General features: G+C 45.3%; 6 protein-coding genes across 6 annotated transcripts; 5 read left to right on the forward strand and 1 right to left on the reverse strand.

Annotated features, from left to right (window-relative positions):
* Positions 1–333: 333 nt before the first annotated feature.
* H257_14674 (hypothetical protein) lies at positions 334–2,881 on the forward strand (the record flags this gene model as incomplete). Its single annotated transcript, XM_009842565.1, has 3 exons — positions 334–431; positions 1,231–1,391; positions 2,772–2,881. 3 exons carry the CDS (start codon positions 334–336, stop codon positions 2,879–2,881), a joined length of 369 nt encoding a protein of 122 aa, XP_009840867.1.
* Positions 2,882–4,027: 1,146 nt separating this feature from the next.
* On the forward strand, positions 4,028–5,291 carry H257_14675 (hypothetical protein; the record flags this gene model as incomplete). The annotated part of the gene is made up of 3 exons (XM_009842566.1): positions 4,028–4,431; positions 4,498–4,744; positions 5,202–5,291. 3 exons carry the CDS (start codon positions 4,028–4,030, stop codon positions 5,289–5,291), a joined length of 741 nt encoding a protein of 246 aa, XP_009840868.1.
* Positions 5,292–5,414: 123 nt separating this feature from the next.
* Positions 5,415–5,910, forward strand: H257_14676 (hypothetical protein; the record flags this gene model as incomplete). The annotated part of the gene is made up of 2 exons (XM_009842567.1): positions 5,415–5,640; positions 5,675–5,910. The coding sequence occupies 2 exons, from the start codon at positions 5,415–5,417 to the stop codon at positions 5,908–5,910; spliced, it is 462 nt and encodes a 153-aa protein (XP_009840869.1).
* Positions 5,911–7,011: 1,101 nt separating this feature from the next.
* H257_14677 (hypothetical protein) lies at positions 7,012–8,761 on the forward strand (the record flags this gene model as incomplete). The annotated part of the gene is made up of 3 exons (XM_009842568.1): positions 7,012–7,098; positions 8,153–8,441; positions 8,505–8,761. 3 exons carry the CDS (start codon positions 7,012–7,014, stop codon positions 8,759–8,761), a joined length of 633 nt encoding a protein of 210 aa, XP_009840870.1.
* Positions 8,762–8,898: 137 nt separating this feature from the next.
* Positions 8,899–9,258, reverse strand: H257_14678 (hypothetical protein; the record flags this gene model as incomplete). Its single annotated transcript, XM_009842569.1, has 1 exon — positions 8,899–9,258. The coding sequence occupies one exon, from the start codon at positions 9,256–9,258 to the stop codon at positions 8,899–8,901; it is 360 nt and encodes a 119-aa protein (XP_009840871.1).
* A 3,555-nt stretch (positions 9,259–12,813) lies between these two features.
* H257_14679 (hypothetical protein) lies at positions 12,814–14,030 on the forward strand (the record flags this gene model as incomplete). The annotated part of the gene is made up of 2 exons (XM_009842570.1): positions 12,814–13,902; positions 13,968–14,030. The coding sequence occupies 2 exons, from the start codon at positions 12,814–12,816 to the stop codon at positions 14,028–14,030; spliced, it is 1,152 nt and encodes a 383-aa protein (XP_009840872.1).
* Positions 14,031–14,208: the final 178 nt, after the last annotated feature.

Here is a 14,208-nt window from a genome sequence, read left to right on the forward strand (position 1 = left end):
AAACTATATTTTTCAAAAATGGAATGTTTGATGCTCCGATTCTTGCCCACTATTGTCCCAACTTAGTGAACTCTTATCAACTTCCATAGACACCATCGAGATCTACTTGCACGCGAAAGTTTATGGCATATCGCCCAACCATTGCTAAGAAATCGTTAGTCGAAGTCATGTACTTTCTCGGATTGTTAACAATGTTTGTCATAAATTATGACAAAGTTAACGTTAACTTAGGTTAACTTTCTTAAGTTATAATGTAATAATATAACTTTGAAATGTCGTTTAAAAAATTAACTGTGTTTGTGCGAGAAAGTACGAAACCGCCGAATTGTCGAAATGTTTGACGTCGATGAGCTGGACAACGAGGTGCGGCGTTCGGCGGACAGCAACAAAGATGCTTTGGCGACGTCAGACGACAAACCGCGCCGATCCCAGTGATAGATGCTTCTAGCTATACTTGAAGCGCGATGGAACATTATGTTGTGTTGGCAACGTTCATGGAATTCTCGTTGCTACTAACTATCGCCTGTTCCCGCAGCCTCCGGATGAGGATAAGTTGCGAAACGTAAATTATTTTGTCAATATCATTGTCCTGAAAACGACATTTGTCGATAATGTGATGATGAGGGTAATGTAAAGATGAGTTGCGAAACCTCTCTATTATATCTGGAGGTAAGTGGACCTTTACAGTGTTAATCTACCTCTAAAGTGATCAAACTCGTGAAATCGGGATTTACAGTCTGTTAACTTATTTAGTTTTAACTCCATTAAATGTACTGTTAACTTATTTAGTTTTAACTCCATTAAATATACTGTTCATTTAGTTTTAACTCCATTAAATATACGTTAAATAATATAACCTCCAGTCTTGGATTTGGTCATCTGGAACGTTATAGATGACATGCACCATAGGTTGAGAAATGGTCTGGGATCAGTGTTGCTACCAGGCTATGGTTAATTGAGTATTTGGACTACCAGGCTATGGGGAAAGTATGATATAGTTAAATATGGAAAATAACTGATTGCAAGTCGTCAGACAATACCTACAGTACTTACAACGAGGACGACGTTGGATGACACCAAACATGAATACAGTAGTCCCCCACACCCACGTAAAGTCGATATCCTTTCCAAATGTATAAAATTCCAAAAGACTCATACATCCGTTTATAGAGTTTTTTTCAAAATTTGAAATTGTCCACAACACATAATTCACAACACATGATAAACAAGTATTTGGTACTCACTGTCAAATCATGCCGTCGCCACAGCCGTCGAGGCTACGGCTGACGAACAAAAATCAACGTTGCTCGAGCACCATGAGTCCAATCCAACGCTACGAGGCCTCCGCCTCGCCAATGGGCGCTCGCGGCTTTCCAGCTGCCCAAACTACTGTACCTGCCAAGTCAACTATGTCGGGGTGGCTTACCGCATACTGCATACTGGAATACTTGACGAAGTAGTATACGAATTGACTAATAGTTTTAATAACTCGTAATGTGATGGGTTTTGTCTTCTGGAGTTTGCCAGGGTATCAACCCCCTCCTGAATTCGAATATGTTATCCACCCAATCAGGGCACTTTCGTTGTCGTGGTTTGACAAAACATATGGATTATTCTGACCAATCAGAGACTTGGTACCCAAGCAAATATCCTGTAGCATTTTATACCTCTTAGTCCTGTAATACCTCTAATATCGGATTGCGATCAAAGGTTCGCTATTGTGGGGGACTACTGTACCAAGGACTTACGAAACATCCGGTTAATTAACCGGTATATAAGGGGGGCTCCCAAGGTTTAGATAGATCATTGCTGTGATACTGAGTCGCTGCGCGGGCGAACGGGCCTGATTCCCGGCCCTGGCCTAAGCTAGCTCCTAATCGTTCCGGATAAGTTGTTACGTGTTTGTTTCGTAACCATCATTCTCTTTCAAAATAAAGTATGAACTTCACTATCGGGGTGTTGATCTTGTTTCGTAAATGGGTAAATATGAATAAATAATCACATACGTTATTGTCGTTATTGTAGTACATTTAAATACAAATATTCGAAACCTAATTAGGATATGGATGAATTCAATTTTGCCTGGATGACTTCAAATATTCCTGGATTACTTTTTAATCTGGATTAATACTACATACTAGTAGTACTAGTTAGGGCCTGGTTGACTGTGAAGTAAACTACTATTAATAGTACTGATTTCCCTGTTTCTTTGAAACGGGCCAAAGTGAATAATTTCTATAAACTTGTAATTATCAAAATTGGAGGTCTGTTTGCATAAATTAGATGCTCTTAGAGCATCTCCAACGGCGTTTTTATTTCTATTTCAATTCGAAGTTACGGATATAGAATAGAAACTCTTGCTCTATCCGGAGGGTTTGTTGCTATATCACGCGAAAAAAGAAATTCTGTGGGACGAAATTTCTAAAGAGTCCGGATAGTGCCAAAATAGCAACCGTAAAAACGAAGTTTGACTTTAACCTATACTTTAGCAATAGGTTAGAATTTACCGTTGGAGATGCTCTAATCAAATCGTACAAGCATGTTGGAACAAATTTTGAAGTATTAATAGTAGTAGCATTTCAAATCATGAAGCTGCTAATGACTATGTCGGAAAAGCACGAGCTTTATGCTCACCACATGCAAAATCCAAGCGCTACGTACACAGAGTTAGCCACATGGGCTGCTCTCAAGTTTGCTCTTGTGTCTCCTCCATCCAAACCAACCATTGGACGTGCCATTAAGCATCAAGCTACATTAAGCTACACGGTCAGACAAAACCAACAGGAAGAACGACCGCATCGTAACTCTGCCAGACATCGAGGAGCGCATTCTCGAATGGGTCTTACGCTGTGAAGACCTGGGCGTGTGCATCACGGGCTAGTTGATCCGAAAGCATGCATCGGTACTTTGTGACCAAATGGATGTTTCGTCAGCACGCTTCATTTTCTTTTCAAAAGGCTGACTATACAAGTTTTAACTCAAGTACGGCCTTACCAGTAAAGTCCAGCATGGCAAAGTCGGTTCGGTGTCTCCAGCCGATGTAGCCGATGGCCGGCTGGCCATGATGGCCGTCACACGATGATACGACGACAAGAATACCTACAATATGGATGAAACAGCGTGTTTCTACTGCATGGCTCCCCACCGCTCCATCACAAGAACCGTCAACCTGGAACGAAGAAGTCTAAAAAACGAATCCCAATTGCCCTCACCACTAACGCGGATCGTTCGAATGTGGTTGACCCTGGCCTCATTGGGACTGCGGCACGTTCACATTGCTTCAACGGCATGTCAGGCACCGACCTTGGTTTCGACTACCTTGCCAGGAAAAATGGTTGGATGGCAGGCAACAATTTCAACGCATACCTGAATGAGCTAAATGACCGCATGTCCGCAGAAGACCGCAGGGTAGTGCTTTTAGTCGAAAACGCACCTCCGCACAAGCCGGATGACGAAACGCTGTACGCAAACGTCAACGTCAAGATGTTGCTGAAGAATAGCACCTTTCACCTGCAACAGAAACACAGTAGGAAGCTGGTATCATTGCTTCCTTCAAGGCCAAGGTCAAACAACGCCAGGTGCAAAACGCACTGGAACAAATAGGTTCTGTCATGGCTGGACGACAGGATACACTCTATGAAGTACCTTTGGTCGAAGCGATGGCCTGGGCCAAGAAAACATGGCGGTCTGTTGCACAGTCAACGATTGTGAATTGCTGGAAATGCACTGGCATTCTGGACACTGACCTGTCGTCTTTCAGTGAGCACGTGGTAGCCATGGAACATGAGTAGACTTCTTTCGAAAATTAATGCTGCATTAACTGTGTATTTTGATATTCTTTGAAAGTTGTTCACAATCAACCAATTCAATCAGGGGGGAAATCAGTACCTCAATTTTTTTCGAAGACTTTTTGGGTGAGAAAAAGTTGGTGCTGGTTAAAATAATCCGGTAAAAATAATAACCGGTCAGAGTAATGCGTCCGGATAGTAGCGGTGGTAAGGGCCAGTTTCATGGCCAATCACTCACAATGACGGAGCTTGGGCAACCAGAAGTGGCTGCCGAATACGGCCCGACAGCGAAGAAGCCAAGGACATTCAAACCAACGATCAAGACATCCCCGGTGGACAAAATGAGAGCCACATCGACCAGAGAGATGATTGCAGATCTCATGGCGATCAGGTTCAGCGAGACAGCGAAGCGCAAGTTCAACGCATGCAAGACGACAAAGCAAAAGGCTGCATGGTGGGCTTTCGTAACCGCACGCTTCAACATTAGGGCAGGTGTTAATTACGATGTCAAGCAAGTGACGAAACGATTCGCCGCGTTGAAAACAGAGTATCGTTCTCTGTGCAAGCTACCGACGAGACTGGCAACGTGGAGGAATCAATCGACTACCCAGACCACTGGCAGATACTTGTGGAATATTTTCAGGTTCATTATATATATATTTATATGCAACTTTTACTTTATTATAATTTTGTAGGAATGCACTGGAAGGAACTCGTCGCCAATGATGGACTCCATTCAGGACAATTTTGACGAGACCCTGGGCGACTCCGACGACGGCACCAATAGTCCCCTAAGCACTGCTACCAAAATTCGTCCGGCTGCGCACTCTCCAATGATTCCTCGGGCAGTCGTAGCGATAAAGTCGTTGGGTGATTCGTTGGAGGCGACGCTTTCCAGAATAGCAGACGCTCTGGTTACGATGGCCAGTTCGAAGACCTCACCCCTATTTGCACCGGTTGTGGATTTGTCTCCACTTGTAGACAAAATTAACATTATGTTGTAGTTGCAAGCGGAGAACAAAAGGAACAGGCAGCACTCAACAAAGTCCTATTTGAGTCTCTTGCAAAGTTGATTAGCAAGTAATAAAAATCAGGAAGTGATACTACTGAAGTTAATGTAACTTCACATATGAACATGTCAACTACCATTAACGCTTTCACAAATACTAACTAGTACTTAGATATTAATAGTTTTATGAACTCACAAGTACAAGGATACAATATATTAGAGATGTTTCTAAAAATTCCGATCGTTTCCTCTTATGCTTCCCAGCACTTGTTTTTCGAAACCCTTGGAATATCAGTAAGGAAACTCTTCAAAGTTTATTATGGTTCCTCTCTGAGGGGTGTCTGAGCAGAACCCTGTCCTCTCCATTCGTGTGTGCAATGTCAACTCCTCTGAAGCGTCGGTAGTTCACCGAGCGTCAAGACATCTTGCTTCTGACCCAAATCAGCGTGGAGATGCTATTCCTCGCCCGTCGAGGCAAAATTATGGATGTCTGAGACTCCGTTGCACGGAATCTGGCTACCGTGGGTGACTTTGACCGTCCCCAGTTCGATGGCAAGAAAGCACAAGCCCGATTTGCCTTATTATTGCGTGATCATCGTGACGACAACAGAGCTTCAATGCGGGCATCAGGCGTTGCCGAAGAAGTAACGGAGAAGACCATCCTGCTGGACGACCTCGCAACCCAAGTGGATGAGGCCAATAACGAAGAAATGCGTCGTGCAAGCACCGAGGACAGCACAGCAGCACGGTCCGAAGAAGCCGGTGCTCTTGTTCGTGACGAAGCCATGAAATCTCAAGGTAAACGAAAAGCCGAAGTTGGCGATGGGGGGTCGAATGCGTCGGGTAATGCTGAAAATCCTTACACTCATGAACGAAGGCAACCGAAGTGTGCTTGATCTACGCAAGTTCATGTTTGCACGTGAGTTGGAGGAACGCAAAAAAGACCTCGAACGTGAAGTTGAAGAACGCCACCGGAATTTTGAGGAGCGCAAAATGGACCGCCAACGTGAAGTTAATGAACGCCAAAAGGACCGCGAGGTCCAGATGCAGCAAATGCAAGTGATGCAGAGCGCTATGACTACCGTGCTCGATGCACTAGTGAAGAAGTTCTAGAGTAATTGTCATTGTTCTAGCTTGGCCCACAAACTATATTGCTCTAGTAGTTAATATTACTATTAATGTACTTGTTATTATTAATGCAACTGTCGATGAAATTCAATTTATTACTATTAGATTGTTTCAACCTGCACTGTGTCAAGATATTCTTCGAGCGTTGGTGGGGCTACTTCAAAATACATACTGATTTGATTACCCCGGAAATGCCAGCAGTGACAATTCGTCAACAGCATGGCAACACAAACGATTTTCGCCATCGGTGATTGTCGAACTTTTGCAAGATTCTTGAACGTGATGTACGCCCGCAGTGTTTTCATGATCTTGAAATTCCATTCGACTGACTGTCGCACGCATCTCATGGCTTTGTTGAAGTTTTGTTTTTTGACTGAAATGTTGTTCCCTTGTAGCCGCTGATAATGTGCCTGGTTACTCCATATGCTGGGTCGCCGTAGATGTATTTTGAGGCAAATATTGCCGGATGGCTTGAAATTGCTTGCAAGAGGCCACTGTGCGCGAGCATCGCTGATTCGTGGCGTCGACCCTCAGTTGGTCCCCAAAAGTGAATACAAATACCATCCGGGGCAGCGACGGCTTGGTAGTTGAGGCAATGGATTCGTTTGTGCCCACTGTACAACTGTTTTTGCAGATTTAATCCGTCTCCAACCGCTGCAATACGACACGTTTGGACTTTCGTTCCGTCAGTGAAGCCAAGCACACAGCTGAGTGGTGATTCTTTGTTATGGAAGGCCACACAATACTTGTCCATGTTGGCACGCAGCAATCTCAAATTGAAAAACAAATCCTGTTTCCAACGGTCGTACAGATCATACACCATGTGGTTGAAAATGTCGGATAGGCGCCCTCGTGAACGACCAACCAAACATTCGTGCCATGTCGTGATAACGTCGGGGGAAAGTCAATCGACTGAGCAACACACACATGGCTTCATCTAGAGAGATCCTGGAAATGTTCGTTATTATAACGACGGTGGAGACCCCCAGCAGGTAGCCAAGTCGTTTGATTCCAACCACGTCGAACCGAAAGTCAAGGAGCGCGTTTGTGTGGGCATAGCCGTCAAGGGAAAATACTACCCTTGGGATGAGTGGAGGCTCGACGTATTGGTACACGTACATGCACACCAACATGTCGCGCGTTGATTTTGTCTTAGCAAGTGCCAAGAGCATGGTAATGGTGTGCACCGACAGGGCCATGATTGAGAAGCAGTGTGGTTTTCGTGGTAAATATCGTTTTATCTATTTTTGGCACCGATTCAATGATTGTCGTGTAACAGGAACAATATCGGAAATTTATGAAACTTAGAAAACATAATTTCCGTTCACATCATGTGTTTGTTGTCTGAAGCGAAGTTGGAGCCGAAAGGATTTTACGGAAACCTCTCTATTGTTTAATTCCATTTCGCTTGTGCAGGGCAGTTTCACTGTTCGACGTCTGCACTGACCAAGTCTCTTCGAGCACATGAAGTCCCAAATATGGGTCAATTCGGTCCGTAATTCGTCGCCAACATCGATCGTGAGGTTGTGCAACACCATGCAGGTAACGATAGTTCGACCACAACTTCTTGGAGTTTTCATGTTCAAGGTGCGCTTCAGGATACGCCACCTCCTTTTCAGGCCGCCGAAGGCCATCTCGACGACAATCCGTGAACGAGACTGAAGATACTTGTATCGTAATTCACTTCCGGGCATCCCAGTGTATATCGGGTAGGGTATCATCATGTATGTGGCCAGGGTGTATCCAGCATCACCGATGAGATGCATGTACGCCGGCAAAATAGCTTTGCCACGTCGCCCCAAGCTCGACATATGCCACATATTTTTGTCACCGCACGACCCTGGACACAGAGAGTACTCCATAAATCGCCCACGGCCGTCTACCGTCGCTTGCAAGTTAATCGCGGCGAATCATTTGCGACAAATCCAACTAATGCACATCAATATATAATATTTTACATCGGTTTAAGCATTAATGCATTCAAATATTACCCGTCAATTTCATACGGCTTTTCCATTCTAAAAAGAGAACCATCAACTGCCCCGCCGATGTCGGAGAATCCAGCTCTGCGCTCGAATTTTTCAGCATTGGCTATCCATTGCTGTTCTATAAATAGTATACTAGTATGTAATAGAATGCTCGGAGATATTTCCACCACAGCTAGCAGCAAGAGGGGGTGGGGGATTCTGGTGTTTTGATTATTGCGCATTACACGGACAATACGCAGAGCGTCAAGTGGAACCTGAAAATGTCGGTAATCCTCACCAGTGTGTCGTTCGTTCGCAGCCTCGTCGTGTTGGACGGCCGCGCTGCAAGTGTTCTCGAAATTGTCGCTCTAGGCGGACATCAAGCCGATGGTATGGCACCCCCCCAGTCACAGCATCCTTGTCACTCAAAGGAATCCATGATCGTGATCTGGAAACTCCACTCGGCGCCGCTCCACCGGTACCAAGCACACACTACCGTGTCGGTCTTCGAGCCGACAAACCGAGCTGCACTTATCATAAACTCGGCTCGTCTGGTCGAATTAATGTAAATTTACATATGGCATATAGTACATGAACTACGTCGAACGAAAGTGCAAGGCGACGTAGTTGACACCCACAAGCCAACGAAACCACAGCCAGAGAATCAAGGGTTCGACGACTCCAACTCTGAGCCGTACAGCATCGAGTCTCCCCGGGACGACATCCACCAGAACCATCGCACAGCATACGATTTTGACGACTCCATCGAGGACGAGTTTCCACACATTTCCAACCTGTACAGCCACCACCACTTGCTTCTCCTGACCGACTTGGCGCTTCACGATTACAACTGCGTCGTGGAAATTTAGCCGCCCATCGAACTAGTGTGTCACATTACATCAATTGTTCAATTTGAACCCGTTTTGGGGATATATTTCATATCAAAATGGCTTGTTCATTCTACCGGTAACGTTACTACATTGCACACCAAGTGCGAATTTCCCTTTCAAATCATTGAGGCAGCCGAAAGGATCAACACTGGAGCTAGAGCCGTGGCTAAGCTATCTTGGAAGATTTTGTCTGAAAACCGCCCCGCCGACACCCGCGCGGCTTGCCGGGTGTCGTCCGCTACATTGGGTTGCGTGAGGATGCCGTACATGTACGTGGCGTATTCTTCCGGCGTGGTGGCCAAGTATCCTGTGCCAGGCTTGACAATGTCTTCGCGCGGACCTCCAGAGTCGTGCACAATCGCGACGAGGCCCGCCGCCATCATTTCAACGATGCCAAAGTGTTCGTTCTGCATCGAATACAATCCAATCGATGCATCGGACAAGTGCGACGTCAAGTCTGAAAATGGGGTATTCATGAAAAACTGAACGTGGGAGTTGCCCAGACCCAAAATGAAATCGCCGAAAAATAAGCAAACATCGCATAACTTTACATTTTTTAAGCTTACTGTTAAACCGTGCACCATAAACCGTCCCACCTATTTTGTCTTGATTAAGTGGAAATCGAAGTAAAATAACCCGAAAATGAACTCTATTCCAGCGGATTATATAGTAATGAAGAATGCCCAACCTTTCGGATTCAGGCAGAAACTTTCAGTATTTAAATCCCGGTCCTGGGCTACGAGAAAACTGCATGCCACGACCGAGGTCCTTTCAAGTGCACCATAAATTGGCTATCTAGGTTAACGTTAGCTGTGTGTTTGCAAGTGAAATTGAACAATGCTACAAGTGGATTGATTGAACTCATGATACTGTAGGAACTACTGTACCGGTATGTGGGTGAGGCGAATGTAGAGTCCAAATATGAACAAGAATGTGTTGTTCGAAAAATGGGTTGACTTTTACGGCAGAGAAATTCGAAACGAGATGCGTAATGTACGTACTGTATAATTCCCCTTTGATCTGATCAGGAATCGTGCATACTGTAGCTACAGTGTACAGTACTATTAAAAGTACTACGATTACTTGAGTAATAGTATTAATACAGCAGTACTGTACTGAACGTAGTACCACCATAGAAGGGAAACTATGGGAAAACGTTCAATAAACCTGGATACCATTCAGCCAAGACTGAAAACCGTTCAAGCAAATTTTCTTCCCGTAACCCTGTAACACCGGGACTTCGCCCTACCCCCGCGTGCACATACTTCGAAGTATAATGCTAAATCCCCTAGTATTAGTTGAGGTGGTCAGAGTACAAAACATATGCCATCTAACTAGTGTTTATTAGTTTGGACGGTTTTCAGTCTTGACTGGACGGTATTCAGACTTGTTGAACGTTTTTCAGCGTTAGTCCCATAGTACTTCCGCTGTGATCTGATCAGGAATCATGCATAGCTGCAGTATGTGATTTACAGTTAATTGGCTAACCCGGCCAATGAGAATATTTCTCATTGAGAAATCTCGTCCATCCTAGCGGGTTAATACTGTGTATACACCTTTTTGCAGTTAAGTTGGCCATATGCCCGTTTAATTTGGCTCACGGATGGCGTGCGCCCGACATATTTGGTCGTATGCCCGAGCAATTGCCCATCTGCCCGAAGTATTATGTCGTGAGCCCGATGAAAATGGAAATCACGCAATAAAAAGTCAATTCAATAAAGAAATGATCGTCAAACGACACATGCAGCATTGTTGCTGTGACGTCACATACCAACGCCCTTGTTGTGCATGGCCTCCGTGCGTCCATCGAGGTGCGTACCTTGAAGTAAATCGAAACATGAGCTCTGCCGGCGACAGATTAAAATTTTGGAGGGAGTTGGAGTATGGACGAAACGTTGAAGTATGGGGGCAACAGTATACTTTGTTCAAGTCAATACATCGAAGTCGATATTCAACACATTGAAGTCGATATTTTAATTGCACTTACTTTATTCTGTACCAATGAATTGTGCAATTTGCTCCCATGAATAGCAGATAGAACTCCAGTACTCCAGTACCTAATATGAAGTCGATATTTTTACTACTCTGGTCCATGAAAAGAGTCCCATTTGTTTTGACTTGTTAACTGTAAAGTGCAGTATGAAAATTGGTAGAGTTCTGAGAAAATCACTCTATAAATACATATTCTTATTGATAAAGAAAGAGGTGGATACCTCTCTCTAGGTGTACTGTATACCCCAAAATCAGCCGCCGGCCATGGAGAGAGAGCTGTAAGCAAACCTTGGATAGGGTCGTCCTGGCCATTGTACCAGCATGGTGTGGTGATCGACACTAGTGCAACGACACAAGGTGCAACTACTGTAGCTAACAGTAAAGTCTTTGGTGCTGGCAAGCACGTGTGGCTGCTCTGTGTAGGCTAGACAAGTCTTTAGAGCATCTCCACCTACATATCGGGCAATACGTAGAAACAAACTCACGACAATCGTCCTGCGAATCGCTACACTACATTGACGGTTACTGTTAACGCCTTGGTGAAGAAGTGATCGCGGTGACTAAAAGTAAGCGAAAAGTTGATGTTCGTCTGTGTTGGATTCCCTGCGCAAAATAAGACTGACGGGTGGGGAAAATGCGTCTTATTGGTAGAACCAGCATAAGACTCCCCTTTATCCGTACATTATCCGTGAAAAGCCATGTTATAAGACCCAACCGGTGGAGATGCTCTAATAAAGCCAAGACTGGTCCTATCTAAAGGTTATCCGTAAAAGCTGAACTATAAAACTGACGGGTGGAGATGCTCTATATTAGGCCTCAAGTATATCAGATTGAAGTGATATTGAACGCTCAGTAGGTGATTTTCTCTAAAAAAAATCGACGTCGTACACTGTCACAACGAATTCAGAGAAACGTTGACAAGCCAATCAAAGACGCGATCTCTGGCTTTCAAATGCACCAATCAGATGCATTCAACTAAAATAACAGACGAATGGCGTCGCACTGAAACAAATGGGACACTTTTCATGGACCAGAGTGGTAGTACTGTATACTGTTGCCCCTACCTATACTTCAACGTTTCGTCCATACTTCAACTCCGTTCAAAATTTGAATCTGTTTCGATTTACCTCGATGGACGCGCGAAGGCCATGCGCAACATGGGCGCTGGTATGTTACGTCACTGCAACGATGCTGCATGTGTCGTTTGACGACCATTTCTATATTGAATTGACTTTTTATTGCGTGATTTCCATTTTCATCGGGCTCACGACACAATTCTTCGGGCAGTTGGGCAATTGCTTGGGCACACGGCCAATTATATCGGATACACCGCCAAATATATTGTACCGGTATCAGGCACTGCAAAATGGTGTAAGTAGAATTTCAACAGATGATATTGTATGATATGTACAGTACAGTACAGCACTACTCGCCTAGCCTCTGTACGTGCAATACAGTACAACAGAGACTGTAACATACTACTTCGAAGTATTATTTTGCTACGAAAATGTTTCTTTGGCGATACTGTATCCAGACGTGAAAATTGCACGACAGTAAGTCGAGTACAACTATGTACTACTAGTATAAGTTTCTTACCAAAGTTCACATCCACCCATAGTACTACTCTACTGGTCGAAAACAACTCTAGCCCTGGCACATACACCAATCCAATCCTCCATTCGATGTTACTTCCTCGTCCAACGGCCTGGAGAAAAATGTTGGATTTTGTATTGCTTGCACGTACTGGGTAAGAATGCAGCACTTCTTGTAAGTTAGTGCATAACTATCTGCGCATTGATGGCCGGGGACATTCAAATCCCTGAACCCTTGGACGGTAGAATCAGGAGATTGAGCCAGAAATACATGGGGTGTCGTGTGGTCCACATTGCGTTCTTCCGCATGGTAACCATCGTACCGTACTATTGTTAAATCACACGCGGACTTGGGTGCAGCGAACTTTGGACAGTTCAAACGATATGAAATCAAGTTTTACATTCCAAACCAAACTGTCATTGTTCAATTCCGTTTATCAAACGCATATGAAAGCAAATCTCGCCCTCTCCACCGCGCTCGCAACCACTGCGTCTGCTACCCGACATTCTTTCAAATCCCTCAGCTCGTCTGATCAAACTTCGTTGGAGCAAGAACTGGACAAATGGAAGGAGTTGTATGGCCCCATTGCACGAGCCAACGGCTTCTTCCCCCGAACCAACACGGAATCTGCCCAAGTCGATGGCCATTCTGTCGATGAACTCGAGCGCTTCCACCACACCGTCCAAGAGGCGAAGGTCGCAAAAGCATCCAACCCGCACGCTGAGTTCAGTCCATTCAACCAGTTTGCTCTCTTGACCGACGAAGAGTTTAAGGGCATGTTGATGAAGTCATTTGAGCCACAAAACTTCACCAACGCCTCGCATTTGTCAGAGTTGGCAAATGACCGTGCTTCTCAAGCGGACTGGTCGACATCCAAGTGCAACTCCCCGATTGTCAACCAAGGCCTGTGTGGGTCAAGCTGGGCCTTCGCCACCATCGGGGCGGTGGAGACTGCCCACTGCATTGCAACTGGTGAACTCTTGGACTTGTCTGAGCAACAAGTGGTCAGCTGTGACGAAAAGAACTCTGGTTGCAACGGTGGCAATCCTTCACCAGCCATCGACTGGATGCAACAAGGCATGTGCACTGAAGAGTCTTACCCGTACACTTCCGGCACGAGTGGTCAAAGCGGTACCTGCCAAACCAGCTGCACCAAGAAGCAGCTGACGATTGGCAAAACCAAGACTACGTTTGGCGAGGATTCGCTCATGACAGTTCTGGAAAGTCAGCCCGCCACCGTGTTCGTCGAATCTTCCAACGCAGTGTGGCGCAACTACAAGAGTGGCATCGTGTCTCAATGCCCTGGGGTTCAATCCGACCACTATGTGATTGCCGTCGGTTACAACGACGAGTACTTCAAAATCAAGAACTCGTGGGGGACGGAATGGGGTGACAAAGGGTACATATACTTGAAGCGAGGGACAACTGACAAGGGAACATGCAATGTGGCCCAAAGGATCACATACCCTGAATTGCCCGCATCGACTCCTTCGTCTAACGCGACGCCTACATCCCGCCAAAAACCTAATCAGTCAGTATTCAAAACCTCTCTGTCCGCCACTAAGACCTCAACTGAATCCGCTAAGACGCCTTCGTCCAGCAAACCCACTTATCCCACTCGCAAACCATCCTCTCCTGCGTCCGACTACAAGCCCTCAACTGACTCCGCTAAGACGCCTTCGTCCAGCAAACCCACTTATCCCACTCGCAAACCATCCTCTCCTGCGTCCGACTACAAGCCCTCAACTGACTCCGCTAAGACGCCTTCGTCCAGCAAACCCACTTATCCCACTAGCAAACCATCCTCTCCTGCGTCCGACTACAAGCCCTCAACTGACTCC

The sequence above is a fragment of the Aphanomyces astaci genome (genome assembly GCF_000520075.1).
Source record: "Aphanomyces astaci strain APO3 unplaced genomic scaffold supercont1.60, whole genome shotgun sequence".
NCBI lineage: Eukaryota > Oomycota > Saprolegniomycetes > Saprolegniales > Verrucalvaceae > Aphanomyces > Aphanomyces astaci.